This window comes from Chanos chanos, chromosome 2, assembly GCF_902362185.1.
Source record: "Chanos chanos chromosome 2, fChaCha1.1, whole genome shotgun sequence".
NCBI classification, from domain to species: Eukaryota; Metazoa; Chordata; class Actinopteri; order Gonorynchiformes; family Chanidae; genus Chanos; species Chanos chanos.
The window spans coordinates 37,186,150-37,213,670 of NC_044496.1; the positions used below are offsets into that span (position 1 = coordinate 37,186,150).

Below are 27,521 nucleotides of genomic sequence, written 5' to 3' on the forward strand. Positions count from 1 at the left end.
ACACAACCTGATCTTTTAATTATGCAGGCAGTAAATGGAAAAATTAAGCAGTGCTTTTTGAAAAAAATAAATGCTGAATCGGAGTAATTAATTTTTGGGATGGCATAGCCACGGTGTCCCGCTGTGCCCCGTTCACGCCATTCAACAAACCGTCGCTTCACGTTGAACCCAAAGCACAGGCCTTGCCCTGACAGCTGTCTTTTAGAGCCAAGCACTCCCCATTATTCTTGTTTTATGAGCTCTGTTTAAAATACTATATGGCACGTACAGTTGAGCAGCTAATGTCTCTCTCTGTCTTCCTGTGTCACACTTCACCTTTGCTGTAAAATCTGACTGAAGGTTTATACCCTGCCTGGCCTTTAAATTAAAATGAAAATCACCTTAATTTCTGTCTGGTGTCGGAGAGAGAGAGAGAGAGAGAGAGAGAGAGAGAGAGAGAGAATAGGACAAAGCAAGAGTTGTGTGTTTTGTTTTTTTGATCCTTGCAGGCCACCATAGATCAATGATCTAGCCCGCCCCCCATTGGAAATAATTAGGAACCACAGAGAATAAGTTGGCTTTGGCTGAGGGCTATGGAACTGTGGCAGTGCTCAGAGGATTAACCATAGTCAAACAGAGAAAAGAAAAACATGTTAGAGGAATGGTATGATTTAAACACATATACAAAGATTAAATTTTGAGTCTTCGATTTTTCATGTCATGAGATATTTACAATTTACAATTTAACATTTAGCAGACGCTTTTAGCCAAAGCGACTTACAATCAGTGCATCAGTCGGATATTTCATAATAAAATGATGCGAAAAATAATTTCAGAGTAATTTTAACAGCCCTTTCCGCTGATCCTATTAAACAAAATGCATTACTGATTATTTTAACCATTAATAATTTATTTAAAAGCTCCATTATTAGTGTATAACATACCATATGCTGAGCAATGAAAATCGACACACTACGCAAGCTCATTATGATCTGAAAAAGGATATTTGCCCCATAACTGTTCATAACAAGAGCCCTGGCATGTAAGTAGAGTTATACGGTATTATGAATGCAGTCTTTATAGATTTCCATTCTTTTTTTTTCATTAGCATCGGTAAAGATGCTAATCACACTGCTTACTTTTAAAAAAGATATGATCAACAGACAGTAATTACAGCGGGTTTTATACTTGCAACTTGTGAAATACACGCTGATAATTCCATAAACACATAACTGTAACTATATAATTGCAAGTCATATTGGACTGTCTATTTGGTTTGTGTTCTGCCCATCTTGGGAGTCACTTTGGAAAAAATATTAATTCCACAGGTTCCTTTCTTAATTTATTAGCAATTCATGGACATATAATTTATTTTTCAGGGAAGACATTCCCCCTAAACCCCCCCCACCCCCATCCTTCCAGCTTAAGCTGCTGCCCACCTCAACAGTATCATTAGCAGACATATGTGAGCATTCTCTCAGGACCTTTCATTTGAGTAGGAAAAGTCTATTTCTCTGCTACTGGGGTTAGATAGTGAAAAAGGCCTTTGAGAGACAGCGTGGCAATGCATTAATTAGGCTGAAACCTGAAAGAATATTTATCAAAGGCCAAACCTTTTGGGAGTCGTCTTAGTCAGAATCCAATAAAGCATGAGGAGGTTAATAAGCTCAAAAGCCTAGAATTGAATCTTAGCATATACATGAAATATCATGTTTAACAAGCAAATGTTCCATAGAAATATACCGATTAAGCATTCTAATGTGATCGTCCTTTATACAGCTAATGGATTTGAATTATTTCAGAAACTGACATAAAGAGTAAGTCTTACATCTTAGGAACATTAAATCCACACCTCCAGCTCCTGTCTTCAACAGTAGAGAACAACGAACCAATCAGTGAGTCTGTCCTGCCTCAGATATGATTACACTTTATGTAACTCTACCGACAATCTGTTGCAGTAAATTACCCATTGTTAGCCAAAACGCATTCAAAGACAGGGCATCCTGTTGGTAAACTGAAGAGATCAATTTTAATAATAATGTTCTTGTGTTCCAATGTTAAACTGCAGTAACTTGTCTGAGTAGGCCTACGGATTTTTCCTGACCTCTTACAGGTCCAGGACACAGCCAGATTTCAATGTGCTAGGGCCATCATACTCACAGTTAACAAGCTGATCGCCGACAGAAGAATCTTTTCGCTTTGATAAGATCAGACAAACAGCCTGCAACCAAAATGATTGGAAACGCAGCCAGCCAACCTAACCAGGCGGAAAAGACTGATGGCTTGTGAATTGCTATGAAGATGGAGGGGTAGGGGGGAGGGAGAGAGAGAGAGCGAGAGAAAGATGGCCCATCTTTACGATAGAGCCATTGCAATGCTAACACAACGTGAAGGGGCTCCCTTTGCCATGCTAGCACGAGCCAAGGCGTCCGCCTTCGTGCAGGGAAATAAAAAGTGTTCAGTCAGGGCTGCCCGCCCATCGGTCACAGGGGTAATGATCTCCAGCTACCAGCCAGGGTTATTCCTCAACCCCCATCACTCTGCTGTGAGACGGGCCGCTCGCCAGCGCAACGCCAAAGCCCCTAGACACACCACAGTGTCGTCAGAAAGAGCCTGTCTGATGTATTGGCTGCACAGGTCACAGACATTAGTGTCACAACCTTCAGTTTGAATCACAAAACACTCACAAATATGGGTAAAACACATTTCTCTCACCATAAGATACATATGACACACCTGTGTTTTTGTCTTGAGGACAGATAACAAAGACTGCAAACAGAAGTAGACAGTTTAGAAGGTGGGACTGGACTGAATTATTATTATTATTATTATTGTTATTATTATTATTAAGATTGTTAATAAAAGTAATAATTCACTGTAAAATAGGCACAAATGCAGGCTTACAGAGACACATCAGAAACAGTGAATGTGGTAACAACAGCAGTGATATAGTTGAGAGACTGATAGCCTTACCTTATGTTAAACTCCATTGTGCACATAACAGTACATTTTAAAGTATTAATATACAGGTTCCAATGTAGCAGCATTCACGTTTATATACTGAAGAGGTACTTACTGTTGTTATATTCTGAGGAGGCAGAGAGAGAGAGAGCCCACACTCCACTCAATTATTTTGTAGTATGATAATTAACCAATTCACTATGCACGTCCAATTCTCAAAGGCGTCTTTGAACTAATTGTTCTCATTGACTCAATTAATTATTTGTTTGCTGATTTAATTATTTTCAGACCAAAAAAAAGGGGGAAATTAAACAAGAGGCCAACGACTGTTGCCAAAATATAATAATTTGAAATAAAGGGTGTAATCAGTAAAAGACCTTTTACACGTGAGGAGCACTATGTCACTGGCAATGACTGTGTGTGCATGCACGTGTGTGTGTGTGTGTGTGTGTGTCTGTCTGTCTGTCTTCTGTGACTGTGTGTGTGTGTGTGTGTGCGCACATGTGTGTGTGTGTGTGTGTGTGTGTGTGTGTGTGTGTGTGTGTGCATGTGTGTGTGTCTGTCTGTCTTCTGTGACTGTGTGTGTGTGTGTGTGTGTGCTGTTTTGCAATGAGCTAAACTCATTGCCACACAAAGACAGCAGTAAAGAGGACATACTTTACTATTAATAAATAATGTTGTTATCTAGATTTCAAACAGCTTAACCTCACTTAACCTAACTTTTATTTCAACTCCTTTTGTTGTCATGACCTAGGCTTTAAATAAAGGCCAGTAAGACTGACTGACAAGCAAAGTAATGTCATTCTAACTGTGATGAATTCTGTCATTAAAGCATCTTGGTTAATGTTTTGTTTTGATAGTGATAGAGTTTGGAGATCTGAGATCTGTGTTTGATTGGAAACTGTACTGAGGATCCGACATGCATTTTAAGAAAGAGCATAAGATATGAGATTTAAACATAGACTTTTCACAGTTCTCTGGTATATATGAGAATGCTCAAGCATAAATGATAGAAAACAATATAAAATAACCCAAAATGAAAAGATGCTGAAGGTTTATTTCCAAAACATCAGTGTTTCCAGACAGCCTTTTTCCACCCAAGCTGTCACTTTCTTTTAATGGTTCAAAATTTCAAAAGGAACATTCGCTGCCCGTATTGTCTGAGAGGGTATAAACTGTGAACACTTTTGCGTCAGAACCTGTAGAAGTTCTGAGCGCTGTAGAACTTCTAGCTTTAAAGTTTCAGTAGTGATAGGGAGAGAGAGAGAGAGAGAGAGAGAGAGAGAGAAATGCTTAAGGGGACTACCTCTGTTCTCGTGTTGGTGTTCTACTGTTGCTTGTATCTGCTGAGTTGCTTTTCACACCTCAGTGTATTCACTGAAAAGTGTAACTGACATGTAGTCGTGCTGGTTTGTGATTCTAACATCTGTACGCACCCTGAAGCTGGTAAATGTAAAGTAGATGTGAGAATACAGATTAGTCAGCCATTTGTTTCCTAGCTTTACATTCTTTGGAAACAAACTTAGCACCTGTGCAACCATTGCTCGAGGTAAAGACACCCTTGGTGCCACAGCCAAGCTTGGATGATTGCTTGGAGTTAACCTCCTCTTTATTGACTGACTCTTTCTTTAGAACTACCTTGTTGGAACATCTTAACATGAAAAATACATTCATTTTAGTCAACAAAATGTAAAGTCACTACTTCCTTAATTTCATCATTGGTTTGAGTGTAGCACTCAGAGGGAGAAAAAGCCATTAAAGTCTTTGGTGCTTAAGAGCTCATTTGGCTTCTCGATGTGGAGTCTTCTCCTCTGGTGTAAAACATTCTCTGTCTCTCTTGTCAGTGCCAGCGTCCTGCCCTAAACTTGCACTAGACCAGTGGAAGCATTAAATCCTCACTGGCCTGTGGCATGTGTCCAGACTGCTTTCAACAAAAAGCTAATATTCCTCTGCAGTGGGCCAAGCGGCGCATATTCAGCCTCTACCATGTCGTGCCCCTGTAATGGCTAGCATATGGAAAACAAATTGCTAAGTCTGAGATCAGCCACCACAGCGATCGTGGTGCGAATTCTGAGAGCCTGGTGGCTAGACCATGCCAAACACTTGCCATTTCACACACACACACACACACACACACACACACACACACACACACACACACACAGAGGAGTACACTTCTCTAACCACACTCACTGTTATTTATCATGCTGTTTTAAATGTTTTGCTCATTTGTTTCCATTAAATATTTCATCTGCTCTTAAATATTCATTTAACTCTCCTTTTAAATTTTTCAACAGTTTCTCTCTCTCTCTCTCTCTCTCTCTCTCTCTCTCTCACTCTCTTTCCCTCTCTCTGTCTCCCTTTTAGGCTCTGCGATCATACATAATTATTAATGTGCACCCAGACACAGACTGCATAAAACATGCACATGAATCCTTTTTGTCTTTTCTCATTAAGAGATATACTTCAAGTAGCCTAAACACTTCCCACTGCCCCACTTGTGGAAATTGGATAGAGACACTCCCTACCAGATTAGTACTCAAACAGGATGCAGCCTGCTGCTTTAACGAGGAAAGAAAAAATAGATTTTTACATTAACTCAATTTCTTTTGTCCCAGCCCTCCCCGTCTAAATGTTACATTCTTAGAACTGTTAATGCAGTTTAATTTTCTTTTGGTATCAGTTACTTGTAAACATTTAAGCAATTATCTTTTGAAAGCCAAGCCACTGGGGATCTTGCCCAGAGTGGTGTGCTTTCATACCAGCTGAAACTGGGAAATATGTTTGCTTAATAGTTTCCGTGTTATATCCTCATGAATTTACAACTCAATACATCTTGCTGTGTGCACTAGATGAGGAAAAACATCGAACATTTCATTACAGAACTTATTCTCTACTCAGGGAAAGAAAGTTTGCTTTTGAAAAATTTAGCACAGTAACTGCAAGATAGATTTACAGCCCCACCTTAACAGTCAACTAAACATCTCTCTCTCTCTCTCTCTCTCTCTCTCTTGCACATACACCCACAGGTTTCCAAATGTTTGAGGACAGGAAAGCCAGTTTGTCTTTACTGTGCACCAGCAATAAGCAGTGTGAGGCAGAGAACCTATTTTCACTGAGAGGTGACCAGTACAGTCATTCCTCAAATTCAGTGTTTCATATCCATGCATCCTGATTTAGGCATGCTATTAGTCATTTTGCATTGCATTCAAAACAATATTTCACAGAAATATTAGCTACAAAAAATTGTACTAATTACAAAAAAGACACTGCACACTAGGACAGCTTTCTAAATATCATGCACTGTCAGTGACACACTTTTATGTGTACAATGTGAGCCATAAAACTTAGATCATTTTGTTTGCTGCAGATTCCTCAAAGTCGTCCAATGCATTAATGAGTAAATTTGCTTTAGTTAATGAGAAATACAGAACCAGTCATCAAATTGCTGAAATAATTTGCTTCGTCTCGGTACACACAGTAGTAGAAAAAAAATCAGACTTCAAAGACTGCACTGTCCTTTATTTGCCAATAACGGCGCGAATGAAGCCTTCTCAAACATCGGCGTGGGGAGGGATGAAAAGGTACTGTAAACTTTCAATTTAATGGGATTATCTTTTACTTAACAAAGACTAATGATCAGACTGAGTAAACAGCGACGTGTTAATTAGTGATTAGTCGCCGTGTTCCACAGCACACAGTTAAGGTATTACAGAGCATTACGCGCAAAGTTCTGCTTTTATCGCACGACCTAACGTGGCCATCAGGAATCGCAGCGTTCAGATATCTCCAGCTACGCAACGTATTTCATACAGTGAGCCTGCTTTAAACCAAACTATAATTCAAATGCTAACCTACGTTAGAAAAACGACAGCCATATTCAAGGCCCTATATTTCTGTGATATTCGTCCTCTAAACTAATTCTGTGAGTTCATATAACCGTACTTTAAAGCTATTACTCTAACTCACCCTCATCTGGTACTGAATACCAGTCTTCGTCCCGTAAAGGCACTGAGCACTTTTCTTTGTTCGTCTGTCAAGAAATAAGAGAAAGCTTACCACAGTCCTCCCTAATTAGCATACGCTAATTGCTTGTTCTTATCCTGTAGTATGAACTCACCTCATTTGATAATAAGACAAGAATAATGAATTATGGCTTTTATCTTTACATGCAGTTCTTCAGGAGAATGTAATTCATTGTAAGGAATGTTTTAGTAAACATGTTCTTCCGATATGTTTGTTATATGTTTTATGTGATAAACGGAGGGGGAAATGTGGTTAGCAGAGTTAACTGAATTATTTTTAAATTTGCTAATTAAACTGTTCAAGTTTGAAATTGAAATTCGATTTAATTTGTAACTGCGGGCAGGGACAGTTCTAAAGACTAATTTGGGAGTATTCTAAATGTCAAGGCCAATAGGTAGTGTTTGTTAAAGTTCGGAAAACTATGGTTGTACAAATAAATAAATAAGTAAATAAATTCTATACAAATGCATTTTATCACTTGTTTTGTATCCAGGAGAAGCACCTGAAGTGTTAGAAGCAAGATTCATAAAACAGAGGGCAGGAACCATTTTTCTAGAATATATTACATTTTATCTAAATAAGGCTTGTGGAATCTTTAGACCAGCGCTTCACTACACTCATTTACTAATGACTCTTTATCCTGTTTTTGACTTTAAATTTTGATTGCGAAACCATCCTAAGGTGCCAATTCCTTAATGACCAAACGACTTCTGCATGTCATGAAGGCGAGGGCTTGTGTGAGAGGACCGTCTCAGCATTGTGTCTGATAAGAATGAAACTAGTCCCTAAGGTTTATAATCCTGCTCAAATATATGTAACAAGCTAAAATGCAAATAATCAGTTCTATGCTAATTACCACAAGGTCTGCTCTCATTACAAAAATAAAATAAATTAAGTTAAAAAATAGACAGCGGTTAACATGCAAAATTTGACTTTTTTTGAAATAACCTAATTCAATAGGCCTACCAAGTTTTGTTTTTTTTTAAACACGCCATGATTTAATTTCCTCATATCATTGCGGACATGATATAGAGTGTTTCTCAATTTCTGACAATAAAATTGTTATTTCTTGAAATGTAATTTGACAGAAATGGACAGTTTGAACAAGACTGTCGTTAAATATTTTACTTGATAATCTGCTGCCATCTAGTGGACATAATAGGTGTCTTCCGAGTTTGTATTGAATCCTCAGAGCACGGCAAGGCCTCCCTGTTTTTTTCGGGGGACAGTCTTCAATGAAGAAGAGCCGACCATTAAAATAAAAAGTGCCCGAGAGGTATACTTACAATGACATTATTCTGAAGGGTGAAATACTTCTCTCAGGTCATGTTGGGCCATTACGAGAATTTCAACGTATCCTTTAAGTCATTAAACTTTGGCATTTGGCTGGCTTAGGACGACATCGATAAGGATAATGCAGATCTAATTCAAAACCTTTGCAAATAGATTCAAGCAGAGATGTTGCATTCGACATTATTTATTAAACTGTTTGACTATCTGGTGATGAAATAAAGGTTCAAGGACACAACTGCCTCTTTGACGAATGAGCAAAGAAAAGTACAAAACAAATGGAAGATGCCCTTGCCTTGTTTAACTCTAGTTTACCTCAGAAACCGTGAAAATGTTTTCCTCAGTTTCCATTAGTCCTCAAGTAAACTAGCACAATGCAGTGATGGGTCCAGCAACGCCTTAATCTGATATCTTTTAAGAAAAAGTGGATGAAACCGTTATTACGCCACATGCTTAAAAATACGCTACAAAAGTTGTGCCATGACAACCACTCATCTGCTTAGCCCTCATACTCTACGACCATTCACACGTTGCTTAGTTTCCCAATCGGTAGATGGCAGCAGCCAAAAATGTGTAACGCTCCACTCGAAGGAGATGACGACGTGTTATGTGAGTAACGGAGAGAGGAAAAAGACCAGTGACAGATTGAGAAACTGGACTGGAGGAGGTACCGTGTAACGGAAAGTAGCCGGTTATAGTCGAAGTTATGTTGTTCATAATGGATCTGAGTTTTTGATTGATCGCAGCGTTAGTAACAGTGAAAACATTTGTGTATGAAGCGGCTGAAACGTCTGGCTCCAAAAATAGCCACTGAATTGCTGCTTGCTGGTCCTCTACAATCGATATTAGTGCCCAAGTAGGAAGAGGAAGGAAGGAAGGGAAAAGCAGACTGCGCACAACTGGGCCACAAAGCAGGGAAGTTCATGGAAGCGCTGGTTTGCTAATATAGGGAAAAAATCTGAAGATTACATAAACCAAGTAACTTTATCCTCAGTGCAGAAACTGTTAAATCGCTTTATAAACTAAACAATGTCATAGATCGTTTATTAAAGTGTTATCTCTGTTCTTGTTTTGGAAATTGTACGAGATAGCCCATTTCTTTGTTTGTAACGTTACCCCGTTGCATTAGTTAGTAATTAGTTCGCTATCGTTTTTTCTGCTCTGATATAAAAGTTAAGGCCGTGACTGTTCCGCTCTCATGGCAACAGATGTGACTGAGAGTGAGGGAGGGTTAAGGCAGAATGATGAAAGCGATATGACTTTGAACAATAGCTGCCCAGAATCAGACACACCCAGGACATTTGAGACGTCTGAAAACAGTCCAAGAATTAGCCCCTCATCTTCAGTTAAATTAGGTGAGGAAGAACTGTCTGAAGACTCGACTCCTCAGGCGACGGTTTCTGTGGAAAACGGGGATGTTAGTGCGCAACACAATCCAACCAAAACAGGAGACCCGCCACAGGAAACGGAGACCTCAGACAATGGACAAAAACAAGAACAGACGGAGGTGCAAGCTTCAACTCCACTTGCCGTTGCTCAACCACAATCTTCATCAGTAGATCTAAACGGAAGGTAATGTTGCAATTATATTGACAAAGCCTGAGTAGATCATGTCATGTCGAGTCCGTTTAACTTAGTCATCATTTTTTTTCAACGTCTGCATGTCAGAACAGATTCAGAACTGCAGCCACCTGTGGGTCTGCAGAAGTGGGCATGACTTTTTTCGTTGTATTTGTTTGCTACAGGTCTTGCAGAATGTAAGGTTATGCTATGAAGTGCCATTTTGATTTTTTTTTTTTTTTTTTGCATCAGTGGTTAGACAAGATGTACTAACATTCTGTTGCTCAGTCAAACTTTCAAAACACACCCTACATACCTCTGATATAAATATTTGGAGTTAGCCCAGCAAACAGTGAAGTGGAACTGATCTCTGAGAATAGACCCATTAGCACCCTCCACTGCTCGCATAAACACAACAGAACCTCAAGGGCTGTTTCATCAAACAAGCATAAAGGTAGTCTCAAGTTAAACTGCACTGAATTTGATCTGGGATATAGTCTTAATCCTTTTCTACAAAACTAACCTTAGAAATCAAAGAGACTTGGGGAAATGGAGTACCACAAACAGTGTATGATATCAAGACCTCTCATTACCTGTCTTGACATCTTTTGTGTTAAAACTTAGTATTGTGTGTCTGGAGTTTAAAAAAAGGAAGGATGGTGTTGAAAATTAGAAAAAAAATAGCTTTTGAGATATCGTGACTGTGAACACACAGACAGCATGGTAATTAGCTAGCCTGTGTGTAGGTCTCAGTGTTAGTGTCAGTCTCCTTTTGAAATAGACTAACAGCTGGTGAATGAATGACTCCTTTTTGCTTCATTCATGAATGCAGTGCTGTAAACCAAATCAATTTCCAACTGGAGTCACAGCCACACTGAAGTTAATAAAGATATCCTCTTTTGAAATTGAAAGGAATTATGTTTTGGGCATGTTAATGCAGGATGTTGAATGAAAGGTTAATTTTCTTGCTTGAATTCTTATCGGTTATTTATATATTTTTTTGTCCAGTTGTTCTGCATTATTGCTTTATTTTCACTGTGGCAACCATTGTAATGATTTTAGCCAAGGGTGTTTTGCTCCCAATGTTTGCACAAAAAGATTTTTGAATATGTAAATTGAAATGGCAATATTGACAAAAAGCCCTTCTTTACAAATGTTAAAGCTGTGAAATTGCTTCGGTTCCAACATGAGCAAGTTTCCTGTTCGACTGATAAACTGATCTCTGTTTTCAAGCAGCAGGGCTCCATGTTTTATTCTGTACTGCAAAAATGTCAACCTGAACAGTCTGACTGTGAGAAGAGTCTTCCTTGTTTGTTTTGTGAAAAACAAGGTGCCTCATAGGACCAACAGGACTCATAAAGACGGAATATGTAATAGATGATAAGCCAGTTGTGTCAAGAATGCTTTGAATATTTGTGTGTCCAGGAAGGCAAGCACATTAGTACACAGGATTAATGCATCAAAGAGGCTTTGTATACTATACAAATTCCAGAGCACATGAGTAGTAGTTTTCGGCATTGCATTAATTCTTGTAGTGTGTGTGTGTGTGTTTTTTAAAACCGTATGAGTCCTAATACTGTGCTGCTTAGCATCTTACATGCTGAAATGTGACAGACAGTGTGTACAGTAGATGCAGACTGGGCCAGAAACAGGTTCAAATGAATGTCTCACTATTAATAAGGCAATGACACCCTCAGCTACAGAGAGTCAGCTTAAACCTGCTGATGTCTTGTTTGAAACCATTGGTTGTAGCTGCCTCTCACTATTTTTTTTGGACTTTGGTTTCCTTTTCTTGTTTTTAATTTGAAGGGGAATGTTGTATGTGAAAAGAAAGCGCTACATTAATCAAAGTAGTTGTCTAAAGTTGTGTTTTCTTTCTAAGTTCAGTCCTGAGGACCCTCGTGGCACTAGACTTTTATTTAGCCCTGCACTGATGCACCTGGTTCAACCAGTCATTGGCTCGCTCACCGTTGGTCACTCTATGTCAGACATCCTTCTGATGAGCTCCAGGCCCTTCTCTCGGGTATTCATTGGCCTCCAGTAGTCCACAACTGGTCCTAGAAAATATGTAGCTTTTGTATGAAATATGTACTTTTTTCTGTAATCCCAAAATAGTCATATTCTCTTTAAAGAAATAAAAACGATGTGTCGTTGTTTTCATTTGTCTGACAGTCTTGAACGCCAAGAATCAGTGGCCACTACAGAAGCGCGACTCAGAATGGAGGGGGTGGAGCTTAAAGAGGAGTGGCAAGATGAAGATTTCCCAAGGTATCTAAAGCACCTGGCAAATTAACTGTATTATTTCTCATCTGACTCTACCACAAACTAGCATTTCTGTTATTTCCTTTAAGATCTTATGACACTATGTGTTCCGGTCTAATTCCTGAAAAAAGACACTTGAGTGCTTGAGTTCATGTTTCATTTTGTTGTTTTAGTACAACACGGAACCGCACATGTGTATAGTCAAGATAATTCTGAGGCATTTTGCATAATTCTCATGTTTACCATTTCATGTCTATCATTATCATTTCGTCAGCATGTGATTTCAGATGAATTACACACATTAGCAGGTGCTTTCATGGTTTTAAAAATAAATGGGTTTTTTTCGCTGTTGTCGTTGACGGAGATAAAGGCAGATGACATGTTTATTTTACAGGCTAGTTTCATAAACGCGACTTGTGTGTAAACACAAAGTATTTTAATAACTATTTTAATGAAACCTCTGTCATGAAACATGCACAAATGCAAACTCAAACACCACTGAAAGCCCAGTTTACGTACAGGCATCTTCCGTGAACAAGCAGACCTAAATAGAACTCATCTTTTAACCCTTCCTGCACAAAGTTAAATTAAAAAATTACTCGCAGGTCTTGCTATCACCAGCCACAACACAACAAATGATATGTCATCCGAACTACTCAGCATAAATCCTTTTTAAGCGTGACTCCTATAGCTGGGATCAGAAGTGGAGATGTATTGTGTTCTGGGGATTTATTACAGTGAATATGATACAGATGCTGCGTATATCCAGGGAGACCTGTAGCATGTGTTTGATAACTGTGTTGTGATTGTTGCTAGGCCTTTACCTGAGGAGGAGGAGGAGGATATTCAGCTGGATGAAGATCTCTTTACTGGCACATCTGAGGAAGGAGAGCCTGGTACTGCCCATAAATGGACTATATCATGCTTCTCTTACCACTAATCTTAGGCCATCTTATCACTTTTGTATGGGTGCAAATAGTATAAAAGTTAGCAAAGCTGGTTCTCTTGTGTTAAGATGTGGTAAATGCAGTTTTACTTTTATGCACTGTATATCACGGTGTGGTCCAAGGGAGCACAGATTTACCACTTGGACGTGGGCAGATTTGTCATCCAAGATCAGTTTCTCTTTCACTGCTAGTCAGTGCTCACTGATGGTCAAGTGTTTTTGGGTATTGTTGCCCAAACAGCAGTCTCCTCTCAGCATGTTAGGTGACTCCGTGATTTTTCATGAATAGTGGTGTTAAAACATGTCATTAACAGTAACACATGTCGTAGTTGAATATGTGAATCATGAGTAATTTTGGGAGGAAATTGGATTTTTTTTTTTTTTTAGACTGCAGTTTTACTGCAACTTAATGTTCCATATGTCAGATATCTAAGGATACAAAACTGTATCTGAAGCACACATTCAACCGTCTTATTCTCAAAACATTTGCAAACCTGTTGCTCATCAAGCGTTTTTGTCATTTGCACTGTAATTCTCCTCAGTTTCTCAGCGGTATGGAGCGAACAGTACCAAGAAGACTAAAAAGAAGCTTCTAGCACCGGACATCAGTCTGAACCTGGACCGCAGTGAGGGCTCCATCCTGTCTGATGAGCTGGAGGAGAGCGGAGAGTTAGACCTGGACGACATGGACACACCCTCAGACAACAGCAATGAGTTTGAATGGGAAGGTAAGACGAGTAGTCCACAAAAACATTGAGTTTTTCTGTTTTCCTAGTACACAACTGAGTCTGACAAACGACAAAGCCTCTTTGGACCTCTTTTCTATGCCGTTTCTCATTTTCTTGGTCAGCGAAATGTGAGCCACATAGCTTCTCCATAGAAACCCCCGGGACCAATGTTTCCTAAGGAACTCTGAACTTTATTCACTCCAGATAACCAGTATTTTCATTTATGTCTGTGTTTTAACTGACTTTGCAAACTCACATCTCTGGATTCTTGTATAGACCTTTTCCCTGCATGTTTGAAGCCAGGTTTTTACAGGAACAGATGACGTAAGTGCTTTAAAATGGTGTTGTCTTGTGTGTTTTGTGTCTCCACCTTGCTGCGTTCTTCTGTCTGTGCTGGAAGGATTATTTCTGTTGAGGGTTTGGGAACAGGTCCTAGGCCCCCACTGCTTGGTAAGGTTTTATGGGGCAGTTCCTCATTGCTCCCCACCCTCCTTCGCCCTGTTCAAACATCAATCAAATCAGTGCCAACAATTTTACTTTTGAGTTTATTTTGAAATGCCTTCCATCAGCACTGCCAGTAGAATCAAGTTTTGTTTGTGTTTTTTTGTTGTTGTTTTTTGGGGTTTTTTTTCAGTGTGTCATGGTTGGTGGTTACTTTCCCTTTATTTATTTATTTTTTTAATATTTGACACATTTTAAAGATTTTAATTTTGTTTTTGCATGTACCACTCTGTACATTTTGCTCTGATCAGTGTACATTAATCAGTCGTGTTTCAGCGCATACGGACAGACACGGGAATTCCTTCTCCTGTGGGCACTGTTGTTGCAGTGTTTAGGAGAATGTAATGTTAATGTCAGTAAAGCTTAGTTTACCTTTCTTGTTCAAATAATGCTCTTGCTATGGTTTTAAAAATTTGAGTGGAAAATGGCACATAATTAGAGAGAATTTTTGTCTTCCTCCACATACCTTTTTTTTATTTTCGTTTTTTAAGCCACTTTGCACAACTGACACATTGCTCCAGAGCACTCTCTCTCTCTCTTTTTGTTTTGGTTGTTCTACCTCAAAAACATTTCAAAAGTCCTTGACACTTGACAATAACTTGATAGTAGTGTTCTAAATCTTAGATTAGATTAGAAATCACCTTGACACTCGACACTAATTTCATAGTTGAGAGTTTCTAAATCTAGATTAGATTAGATTAGATTAGATTCAGTTTTATTGTCATTGTGCAGAGTACAGGTACAAAGCCAATGAAATGCAGATCCAGTAAGACAAATTCTTTTCATACCCAGGCATTTGGTGACATAGATTACAATGGCTTCAGTCATTTGGTGACAGTCATTTGGTAAACATAAGTAACACCACTGGACTAAGAAGAGGGAGCACAGTGTTGTAGAGCTTATGTCTGTCTGTCCGTTTTGTTTTTGTGTGACGTTTGAAATCATCCTTCCATTCTGATTAGCGCATGCATCTCCACTGATATTCTGTTGATTTTGCGATGTATGGCAAATTTACCAGAGAATTGTTTATGAACCAGATTTACACTGTGAATATGGGATATTGATTGTGGATGTGAATTTGTGCTTTTGAAAAATTGTTATCAAATGACGCAGGTGTACCACCTATTCAGAAGAAGACTTTGGGGGGGAAAAAAGTGTTCAACTTGGAGCTTTAACACAGAATTGATTTGGTTTAGTTCATATGTGACACTAACGCAATATAAACCCCAACTGTGAATTTCATGGTAGAAGTATATGGTTACTGTATATAGTTTATATAGTGTATAGTTTTAGTAATTAAAATTAGTCCATTCTCAGAAATGCCATCAGGCCATAGCCAAAGGTAAAAAAAAACAAAAAAACAAACCATACAAACACACATGCTTGCATACACTCACACACACATCCTGACTGTGGAGCTGGTCCTCTCTTCCCTGCTCAGACGACCTGCCAAAGCCAAAGAGCACAGACCTGCTGCAGAAAGGCGTGGACTCGGTCCGTGAATTTTCAGCGGCGGAGGAGAGAGAGGAGGGCAGACGTTGGAGAATCTTCCGTATCGGTGAACAGGAACACAGAGTGGACATGAAAGCCATTGAGCCCTACAAGAGAGTGATCAGCCATGGAGGTCAGTGACACCATTCTGCTTGAGAAAACGCCAGTGTAACATACTGGAGTTTCTGGATTAGCATTCTCAGATGTGTAAAACCATAAACATCTCACGTGGGCTGATTGCTGGAAATTAAACCTAAACCTTTACATAACCTCTGCGATGTGTTACTGCCCTGTCTCACATACGGTCTACTCTCCGGAGTGAAAGAGAGTGTTTGCCAGGGCTATGGGAGTAGGACACTGGCTTTATCACAAGCTAACTTGGTTCTGCTGCAAAAGAGTTAACTCTAGTCAAGTGTAAACTTCAGATGTCCTTTAAAAGATGGCAGGGTTTTGAGGCTGGCTGAATGCTCCAAGATAACAGTGTGAAAAAGTGAAGTTGAATATGTCATGAGGACGGTTAAAAGGTTTCACATTTCTCAAGATCTACAAAATTTGGATGTAGTGCTGTGACCAGGACTGTTACATTCCTAAAAAAAACTCTCTCCCCTCCTTTTTTCTTAGACAGCAGCTTTATTAACATGATCATCTTAATGAAATTTTACATCTCTCTCTCTCTCTCTCTCTCTCTCTCGTCACTCTTTTTCTGCTTTTTTGACACTTTCTTTCTAACAGCTCTTTGTTTTTGGCCTTCTCATGTCTCAATTGCTTTCTTGTTGCAGCTTTAAGTATGTTTGTTTCAGCATGTTTAGTTATATTAACTTTTGAAACCAGCAGAAGAAAAAAAGCTAGACATGATGGCATCTTTGCGAGTCGGCTGAAACTTTGTTCCTGTGTTTGCAGGTTACTATGGCGATGGACTGAATGCCATCATTGTGTTTGCCGTTTGCTTTATGCCTGAGAGCAATCAACCAAACTACAGATACATCATGGACAATCTCTTCAAGTGAATTGTTGCTCCTCTAAGTTCTTTTTCATTAATATAGGTGCAGTGTTATGCCAACCTTCACTAAACCCCACCCATGTTACCCACCCCAGGTACGTGATTGGCACCCTGGAGCTGCTGGTAGCAGAGAACTACATGATCGTCTATCTGAATGGGGCCACGTCTCGTCGAAAGATGCCCAGTGTGGGCTGGCTCAGGAAATGCTATCAGCAGATAGACCGAAGGTGAGCCTGACTCAAGAATTACATCATCACGGATTCCCGAAAGTTCAGTTCTTCTCTTGGCCTTTCTCTCTTGTCCTTTCTCGTTCTTTGAATGCCATTTGTCAGTATTATGATGAAGTGATCGATGTTCTTCTCTCTTCTCCAGATTAAGAAAGAATTTGAAATCTTTGATAATCGTTCACCCTTCCTGGTTTATTCGCACTCTTCTGGCCCTAACAAAACCTTTCATAAGGTCAGTTAATGGAATAACATTACAAATTCTAACACATATAATAGAGAACATAACATATTTTCTTTACTTTCAAACAAAAATGTAATAACAGATGCTGTTTATATATAAATATGAATAATATAAATACATTTTTGAACATGCAAATATTAATATTTTCCCTACAGCTCAAAATTTAGCCAAAAAATTAAGTATGTGTTTAGCCTGGCTGAGTTGGCAGAGCTGGTTCCAATGGAGTATGTTTCCATACCAGAGTGCATAAAACAGTAAGTATTCATTTTTCCCTCATTCATGAACCGTTTTATTGGTCTGTTGTAAAATCAACATTTGTAAAATCAACATTTGTTTAGCAATGGTACCTGCTTCTGTGTGTCGTTTAGATAACGACTGACTGAAAAACCAACACTGACAAAACAAATTATGAAAATGATCTCCCAATACATTGTAAGAATACAAGCCTCTTTTTTGTTTGTTTTAACCAAGGCATGTAGAGAGTATAAACTTCTGTTAAAAACTGCTTTTGTTTTATAAAGAAAAATATAAAGCCTTAACCCTCATTTTTTCCCCTCTGAGATAAAACCAGATCTTCTCTTCAGTACCATTGCTGAGAAACTGTGTTTCTGAGAGCATATGTCTTTTTGTGGAACTAGTTTTACCCATTTTAAATATTCCAGAACGCCTCTTCTCTCTGGTCGTTATCACATTGATCAAATGTGTTAGCGCGGCAGTTGTGTTTGTTTGCCCGGGTGCTTGCGGTGGTATGTTTCTTTTGTTTTACTGTACTCTGCTTCAGATGGTTATCTGCTGTTTGGCTGTTCAACTTTCAACATCTCCATTCCTAACACCTTCTTCCTTACCCTTCCTCTAAGGTTTGACGAAGAAAAAAATAGGAAAAGACGTAAAAGGTACCTGTATGCTCTCCCCAGGGCTCAGTCCAGGGTTTTGTAGGCCTTTACAGCATTGCACCAAACTAACAAGTCATTGGACTGGCCTTGAACAACATGACTAAACTCCTCACTTTGCACACCGCCCCCTAGATTTGGCTTTGAACCTGAAATCACTGCATCACTCCCTCTTCCGTTTGTGCTGCATCTGAGTGCAATCACTCATTAAAATGATTAGTTTTTTGGTTGTTGATTGATTGATTGATTGATTTTTTTTTTTTTTTTTTTTACATGCTAATATGTGATTTGGCACTGCTGTTTACTTCTTAAATCTCATCATGTGACATGCTGCCCTGCCTCCGAGGTCTTAAAACCAATCACATGAACCCGTGTAGTTGTGACCAAACATACCAAAGTTCAGTGATCTGCTGTCAGTCAAAAGCCAGAGGTGGGGTGAACCTGCATCACTTCGTTCCAGACTTCAGTGAGACTTAGGCTCAGTGGCAGATGTCAACGGGCATCCTTTTCATTAATGATTGACCAGTTTCCATCTGAACCCTTTTAATTATACATGAATGAAGATTTTTGTTCTTAGGCAGATTTTTTTTTTTTTGACAAACTTACAAAATGTATGTTAAAATTGTTCTCCTGTCCCTGATATCTGTTCTTTATGATGAAAGGAGACAAACTGCACTCCTCTTCGGTGCTCTTTTATGAAGTTAGGTCTCATTTCTTAGGTAAATGTGACCGCTATCTCTATGCAAAAATCACATTGGGTAATTGACTTTAGATTATGTTTTTACCATCAATGGGGATATTTAGTGCCTAAAGAACAAATGTACTCAAAGTGAACAGGGCAGATTTGATTAGAACATACATTTATTTCATTTACCATTAAACAGATATGGATGCTGAGGGCCTATTCACTCAGTGGCACTGTCATTACTGTAAGTTGGTAATGTATGTGAATGTTGATCTTTCACTTTGTTTAAGGGTTTAAGTCACAAGTGGTGCATGGTGGCTCCACCCCCCACCGCACGCACACACACATCACCTGGGGGATTTGTCTAAGCCTCCAGACATGGCTACTGCACACATTTCCCTGCTAGCTGCATGTCTCTCTGCTGATCACCTTCACTGTGTGTTTGTACAAATCACTCACTTCACAGAGCATGTGGTAATGCGCAGACTAATGCTGAACATAAATCCAAACGGTATACGTGTTGTTTGCTGACCTGACAGTACGTCAGAGGGTTTACGTTCTGGTTTTATCAGGTTAAGGGTGAGCAGCCTTGTTGTTGCTAAGCCACATGGTACACTGGTTTTTGCTCCAGCTCTCCTCAGACAAAGCTGATTGTGAGAAAGAGGAGTATGTGAATAGCAGGGTTAGCTGAATGGGATTAGAGGAGGAACAAAGCCTCCATACTATAGGCTTCTGCTGGATGGGTGTTGTCTAGTCAGATGGTAAGTGAACTTTGTAGTCAGATGGTAAGTGAATAGAGTGTCATGTTCAGTTTAGTGTCTTTTTCTCTCTTTCTTTCCTTTGTTGAGAATTGAAAAACTAATCCACTTTTTCATTAGTCTACTTTAAAGAAACATGAATCTCTGTTAGATGCCCTGGACAGAGAGGATTGTCTGGGTAGAGGGGATATATCTGTTTTTGTTTCCCTTGTAATCCATGAAAAGCACTGTTGGCTAAATCACTTTTTAGATACTGAGGAGCAACTAAATGTTAAAAAATTACAAATATTTCATTGACACTCTTGGTGGTTTTGTATTTTGCTTGGCTTGGTGTGTGTGTTCAAAAAGCAATTTCATGTCAGTCACACACTCCTTTTTGACCAAACAGACTCTCTGTTTGAGCTTTTAAATATTAGATATGATTTACCACTGTTTGGGTTTTTAAATACTAGATATAATTTGCAACTGGTCTAATGCTTCTCTCAGAGTATCAGATCATAGACAAATGAGATCAAACAAACATTGTTGAACATGCCTGCTTTGTCTGCTTCACCATGTTGGTGATAACACACTTTTCTAATTAGATCAGTAATTAGGAACACTGATTTGCTGACTGGAATAGTCTGACCTTTTTTTGTCATTATTGTTCTGTTGCAGGATTGACCAGGAAATGCATGGAAAGGTGGAAATTGCAACTGCAGCTGTACCAGAGTGAGGAGGACCACAGAAGCAGACAGAGAGAAGACTGCTGGGACAAAAAAAATCCTCAGTGCATTTCTCTCTGATAGAGAACATGAAATCTCACTACGTCTGAGAAGTGCCTTTCTACAAACATTTGCCTGTTACATTGTGAAACCTTCTTGTTTTGTTTTGATGTTTTTGGCGGTTGTATTAACCAAGACATCTGATTGATTGCAAATCTCAAAATGCTCAGCTTGAAGTATTTTTTCGTATAAACCTTTTTATGCATTTACTCAAACGTAGCTCTTCCCACTGTTGCCATAGTTACTGTCATATCCTGCCTGTATGTGCAAGGCACTCCGATTCAGATAGTTGATGCATGTTCATCGTTACATTTAAATATATATTTATATCTGAAAGGTCATAAAGGAGAGAGATTAATATATTTTTATGGTTGTTCTGATTGGAACTTTATTTTTAGGTCTATAATATGTGTGATTATTGTGTCATATTGCGGCAAACCTGTTAGCCTTTTATTGCTGAATGATGTGTATGGGTTGTGCATGCTGAAGTACTGGAGTGTCATGTCAGTGTCAAGAGAATGAACAGAAACCATGAAACAAACCAGTTCAACACAGACATTTAGCTCAAGCCTGAAAATAATTCACAGCGCTTCAGTTGTACTGAATTTCACATTTGTAAATGTTTTTGGGGGTTTTATTTCTTGAAAGTAAATTTACACACACACATACATATAAACGAGTATGTCTGTTTACAGCTGGAGAACAGTCGGCCACCTTGAGAGTTGTCCTTTGTCTGGTTGCCTGCATCTTTTGTAGTTGCACAGCAACATGATGGTTAAGCAATGTGGCAGTTTTTGAGCAATTTAAGATTATATCAAATTTCCATTAAACAATATGAAAATCATTCTGGAGCATCAAAATTAAAATGACACTGAAATGTTTTCTGCATGTATAGCTATGGTCTTTGGTTTTTCTTTACTCTTCAGACTCAGGCCTCTTGATCTTTGTCAACTACTGCCTGATAGTCATTGTATACCACCCCTGTGTAAAGCCCACAGACATTCCTGTCCTAGGAAGGTATTTACTTACACCCACCTAAACACATCCAAAACAGTCAACCACAGTTATGAGTGAAACCTTTAGTTTTAGCATCAGCTCTGCTGTTGACTGTATAGGTCAAAATGCCGTTAGTATCATGGCGGCTGCTGTTGTTTTCGTCCTGGTCCAAGGTATTTATGTTCAAAAGACGATAGGAAAAAGATGTAGGCTGACCGCATCCTGTCATGACTGTTACTGCGGTTGGCCTGTAGGTATCGCCTGTTTGATGCCTGTGTCTCTCAGATGACAGGTGAAACACGCCTCGGTCAAAAATAGTTGGGTAACATCTAAATGTTTTAGGCAGTAGGTGATTTGCAGGGGGATGAGGGGGGGATGCCATCCCCCTTATTAACATAATGACCAAAATGCATCCCCCATATTAACCTGCCATCCCCCTATGTACTCTGTAGAGTAGTGTCAGTGACCATTGGGCCATGCCCCTGTTAAAAAATAAATCACCTATTGGTTATATGGTTTTTACAGGAATTCACACTGGGGTTGACAGTGTGCCAGACTTTTTTTAATCAGCCGCAATATCTGTACTTTGTACCTCAAATGATGTGAACTCAAGGTATCCAACACCGCAAAATGGTTGAAAGATGACCTCATTTCACATAGATTTAAATTATTTCTATAAAAAAAAGAGAAAAAGTCATTATTTAACGAGAAAAAAAACATAATATTTAGGAAAATATTTTACCAGCAACCAACAAAAGGGGAGAGAGGACAGTTTCAAGATTCAAGAACTTTATTGTCATTGAGCAAGCACAAGGTCATGCCCAGCTGTTGAGAGAGACTGTGACTGTTACTGCGGTTGGCCTGTAATGGTCACTTGTAGATGCCTGTGTCTCTCAGATGATTGGTGAAATGCACCTCGGTCAAAAATAGTTGGGTAACATGTAAATGTTTTAGGCAGTAGGCGATTTGCAGGGGGATGAGGGGGGAATGCCATCCCCCTTATTAACATAATGACCAAAATGCATCCTCCATATTAACCTGCCATCACCCTATGTACTCTGTAGAGTAGTGTCAGTGACCATTGGGCCATGCCCCTGTTAAAAAATAACAAATCACCTACTGATTATATGGCTTTTACAGGAATTCACACTGGCGTTGACAGTGTGCCAGACTTTTTTAATCAGCCACAATATCCGTACTTTGTACCTCAAATGATGTGAACTCAAGGTATCCAACACTGTAAAATGGTTGAAAGATGACCTCATTTCACATAGATTTAAATTCTATAAAAAAAGTCGGAAAAGATAAAATATTGCTCTCAAACTGACTGGGATTTCAAACAGTGAGTATGACAAAAATTACTAATTGAAATGGATTTAGTAGGAATATTTCAAGACAAAATGTCAGTGTCTGAAAACATCTACAGCTGTTTAGATACTTCTCTTACTACCATAAATCCATACAGATTTTGAAGCAAGACAAAGCGATTGTCATCTTAAATTTGCTTCATTGCAATACATATCCTTTCCTGGTACATAACACAAAAAGGACTTTTCTTCACGTACACCTCAATTAATCATGAACATTTGTCTTTCAGCATTGTAGGTAATCTGTTGACATACTAAATGTAATCATTGTTACACTTCTGTAATGGAACTATAAATTGTCCCACTGTAGTACAGTATGTAAATTTCTCTCAAGATATATTCAAGTTTCCTTTTGAACAATTCAATGTATCGGTGCAACCGAGGTAATTTACACACATTTTCCAACGAGTCAGAAACCATTCGGTTTAAGAACATCCTTTAAGCACTTTCTTTGTAACTTTTTGCCAACCCAACTGTCTCTTTTGCTTTTATGTTAATTTTAGCACAGCAGTTTGCTTTCTTCAATTGTACTGAATTTCATGCTTGTAGCCTACATGTTTTTGGGATGTTATTTCTTGAAAGTAAACCTTTAGCACAGTAGTTCGCTCGAGAACTTTATAAACTCAGTGATTTTGATTTGATTTAGATTGCTTTGTTTTTGATTGCTAAAACAATGGAACGCAACGGCAGCTCAGCAGACTAGTGATGTGCGGGTCAAGGATTTTTAATACCCGCACCCGCCCGACCCGCAAAATATGCGTTAATCAACCATCCGAACCAAACCCGATCCACAAACCGCCAACTTTAGCCTGTATAGCGATGGCATCCATATAGAGTAAGAGAGAACGTTTTCTTATTTAGTGGACGTTTCAAAAAGGACAGACTCGTGTAGACAACAAGGTTTTGCACGATCCATAGGCTACAACAAAGTTAGCAGTGTTGCACGTTTGGGGTCAATATCACCATAGAGTGCCTTTCAACCCTCACAATACACATTTTGGTCATACTTCCCCATTACCGTTATGTCTTATCATAAATGGTAGACACTCAACTTGTAGAAATATAGATTAGTTGAGCTCCCACACATATTTTCAGGTAGTTAAGGGCAAATAATTGGAGAATAAACTATAAGATATGTCCACCCTGTCATGGACATATACAATACTGTTAAAGATGTTTTCATTGCAATATTAGGATAAAAAATTACATTATCTGAAAGATATGATATCCCTTTCCTAAACAGGATTATTTGTTTGCTCTTAAATTATAAATAATTAAAATATTTTTTGGAAACCATTTGTTTTTAAAGAAATCCATACAATTCATACATTTGTTTTTTTAATTTGGAGAAAACTTTGATATTTGGATGCAGTTTTTTATTTGCATATTATAGCCGCCACTTAGCTGTTGAACACACTAGATCATATATACAGATATTTCACACTATGATTGAATTATTATGTAAAAACATCAAGATGACAGGACCAGTGCATGACAGGGTAGACTAGCACATGACGGGGTGGACAGATAAAGCCGAATACACAAAGCGTGACAAAATATGAAAATGGAACATTTATTCAACTGTTAAAATGGGTACATTCTCAGTCTATTTAAAATAAATAATTTCCCCCTTGCTTATTCATTTTAGAATTTAATTTATTTGTAGGTATAAAAATGTGATGATTTACATAAACACACATTCTTGAACACATTCTTGAAGAAGTACACCTTAAAAACCTTTAAAAGTCATGTAAACACCAGAGAGAACAGCTGAACACCAGCATGAATTCCTGCTCTCTGGCTCATTTCAACTGCTCTTCTACATACTTCCATGAAGCCTTGTCTACCTGTACAGAGCGTTTATTGAGGACTTGTGGCTCTGGAATAAGACAGAGAATCTGTTGATGTGCATGTCGATTAGGCCAGAGGAATTTGTTTATCCTGTTTTGGTGCATACACTTAACCATTATATTGTGCTCTTCCTCTCCAGTGATAATGCCAGGATAGGCTTCATCATCATGATTCACCACACACCATTCTCCAATGTGTTTTGCCTAAATGAATTGTGGATGCTGTCTGGTTTCAGTTGTGCCATCAGATGCAAGGAAAGTGTTATCTTCTTCGCTTATAGTTGCCTCCATTAACTGGTAACAGGGACATTCCAACATATCTGCCTCTCTCTTGCAGAGACATGTGATGTCCCGGTATTTGAACTTGCCTGGTGACACACTTAGCACCTGATGCACCTTCATTTTTCCTTTTATTGGAGCGATGGCAGGTATCTGATGTGTGATGAGAGGAGAGATGAAACGATATTGAGAATTCAATGACATCACAATATATTTATTTTAACAATGAGTGGATGAATAGTTGTGGGAGATTATAGGATTAGGAGACTTTACATCCAACAGCATTGTGGTACCATATGCATTTGCCCAACTCTTGTCTTTACAGATATATACAGATATATAACAGTTTAGATATAATAATATGAAATATGATTCTAGAGGTAAGTACAATTACTAATGTAAAATATAATTCCAGTTGAAATTCTATATGCAGATTTAATAACTATTCCCAGGGAGCCTATTTGGTAAGTATCATATATAGGTGAGTATTATATAGGTGAATGTAATCAGTAAATTGTTTGGCTAAGAGTTATGTTTCATTCATTTATTTCCATCCTACATTTATGCAAACCTTGAGGGCCCTGGCTGTGGTGGACTTTCAGGACTTGGGGGGAGGAGTCTTCAACCTCACCATTGTGCAAGCTTTAGCTCAGCTTTCTTTGCCTCCCTCCATTTTGCTTTCCTCTCTCAGTGAGTTCATTAATTCAATTCTTCTTCCCTGTCTCTCTATCTCTCCTCCATCTCTCCCTTTCTTTCTGAAGGTATGCTTCTCTTCGTTCAGGGTTTGCATTCCGGTGTTCTCTATGTCGCTGTGCAATTTCTGCTGCACTCAGAGGCATGTCCTGAGAAATTAAGACTAATTTAGACAAATATGACTGTGTGTGTGTGTGTGTGTTTGTGTGGCTGGGTCCATGATCAAAGGGATGATAAAATAACATCCATCTAAAAATTACAAATGAACGATATGTCCGCCCTGTCGTGGGCATGTCCCCTTTGTTGGGTCTAAGTGGCTGACGGGGTGGACATTTTGGGACAATGATAGGGTGGACATTTTGAGCTTCAGTTAGCACTTTAGCTTGCAACAAACTGTGTATAGCTAACTACCTAGTCTGGTTGTTAAAGAAAATTTGGTATAGTTAAACTTACGTACTTTGAAAATATTGTATTCTAATAACTTCCGGCATATTTTATGCCAACAGGGTGAACATGCTAAGCTTGGGCAGAGCAAGTCAGCAAACTTATACAAAGAACATTTGTCAATAGGAAGGCCAGTTACTCACTCACCTCAGCCATTGAATTTCCCACCACTGAAGAGAGAAAAAAACTGTCATCGTGATGTCACTAGAGTGGATGGCCTTTTCTTAAAGGGGAGGATTCCCCAATATGACAGGGTGGACAATCATTTAAGGGACACACACAAACTCTTCTTTTTTATTAAATAAAAATATGATGTTATTACCAAGTAATCAACGCACTTAAGTTGAGTAATAACTTATTTAACAGAGTAATAATATGAATACAATTTGGAATTTTATGATTTGACTATATTTTACTCACATTGAAACTGAATGAGCCGTGGATGAGACATAGCAAAATAACATGCATCTTCTTATACAAAACTGAAAAAAATCTAAAAAAAAAAGTATCTAAAGAGCCAAGTAATGCTTTTTAATGAATATAAAAGCTTAGCCCAATATAACAAACCTTTTCATAGTCATTTTTATGTTAACATGGCAAATGAATTATTTATGTGCAGGATACCAAAAGGCACCCTACGGCGATATTGACCCGTTTCGTTTCTGGGCTGTCTCTCCAAACGTTAGCATAATACATTGATTGCAAGGCATGGCCTCTTGTATCTTAGCCTAATAGTGTCTGGCTCTAATACTGAATAAACAGACGAATTGTTCCACACGGTGTTCTTTATTGTTGCACAGCAGCAAAACAAGTAACCCTTCATTGAAGACATGAACTCTCTCTCTCTCTCTCTCTCTCACACACACACACACACACACAAACGATGCATCCTTCACATCTTAAAGGTGAACTGTAACAAAATAGTAGCCCGCATGTATAGGTCTATACTGTCTTTTTTAGCTGTTTGGTTTCACTGTGTATTGAAAGAACGGATTCCACAGTTCCAGGATTTAACCTATTTCGACACGCCATGACAACACGATTCAGGTTTGATGTACATGTCTTATGGTCATCATATTTGTACAGTGCCTCACAACTCAAGCAGATAACGTAGTCTGTAATGGTGTCATCGGACAGGACAACCTGCCCGAATCTCTCCTATATGTTATTTTTTTTGGGCTCACTTTGCGTGCAACCTTAGCATCGTCCGTTTTTAACTTTTCTGATTAAGTCGGCCATATCGTCAGTGGTAGCCTCTTCTTTCTGACCGAAAAAAGTTTTGGGGGTGTATAATCCAAACAAAAGCTACTGATACCACTTAGGGAGAAACTCCTGGGTGAAGCCTATTATCAACACTCTAAAACACATGCACTGACCAAAACCACAATCGGAAACTGATGGTGAAGCTGTTGATGAACTGTTGGGCCAGGCTATAGGCCTGTAAATTACGACCTGGCCTACTGCATTATAAATTATAGTCTGACTGCAGAGAGGTGATAGATGTAGGTTACTTTATTATGGAGGTCCTAAGATGCCATGAATTTACATTAAATTTAGATTCCGTTTTCTCGTGATAACGTGGT

General features: G+C 38.7%; 1 protein-coding gene across 2 annotated transcripts; it reads left to right on the plus strand.

Annotated features, from left to right (window-relative positions):
* Positions 1 to 8,917: 8,917 nt before the first annotated feature.
* bnip2 (BCL2 interacting protein 2) lies at positions 8,918 to 21,177 on the plus strand. 2 transcript variants are annotated; one of them, XM_030766071.1, is made up of 11 exons: positions 8,918 to 9,828; positions 11,989 to 12,084; positions 12,895 to 12,974; positions 13,567 to 13,752; positions 15,695 to 15,877; positions 16,645 to 16,747; positions 16,840 to 16,971; positions 17,117 to 17,203; positions 17,368 to 17,466; positions 18,070 to 18,105; positions 20,203 to 21,177. In XM_030766071.1, the coding sequence occupies exons 1-11, from the start codon at positions 9,455 to 9,457 to the stop codon at positions 20,258 to 20,260; spliced, it is 1,434 nt and encodes a 477-aa protein (XP_030621931.1). In that variant the 5' UTR covers positions 8,918 to 9,454; the 3' UTR covers positions 20,261 to 21,177. The 2 variants fall into 2 exon arrangements, with proteins under 2 accessions (XP_030621931.1, XP_030621932.1); XM_030766072.1 differs by lacking the exon at positions 18,070 to 18,105.
* Positions 21,178 to 27,521: the final 6,344 nt, after the last annotated feature.

Bases quoted from the DNA above. Each gene is read 5' to 3' on its own strand.
- bnip2 (XM_030766071.1), top strand. From the start codon at position 9,455: ATGGCAACAGATGTGACTGAGAGTGAGGGAGGGTTAAGGCAGAATGAT. The intron at 13,753-15,694 runs GTAAGACGAGTA...TTCCCTGCTCAG, and splicing joins CAATGAGTTTGAATGGGAAG to ACGACCTGCCAAAGCCAAAG. The intron at 16,748-16,839 runs GTGAATTGTTGC...TACCCACCCCAG, and splicing joins ATCATGGACAATCTCTTCAA to GTACGTGATTGGCACCCTGG.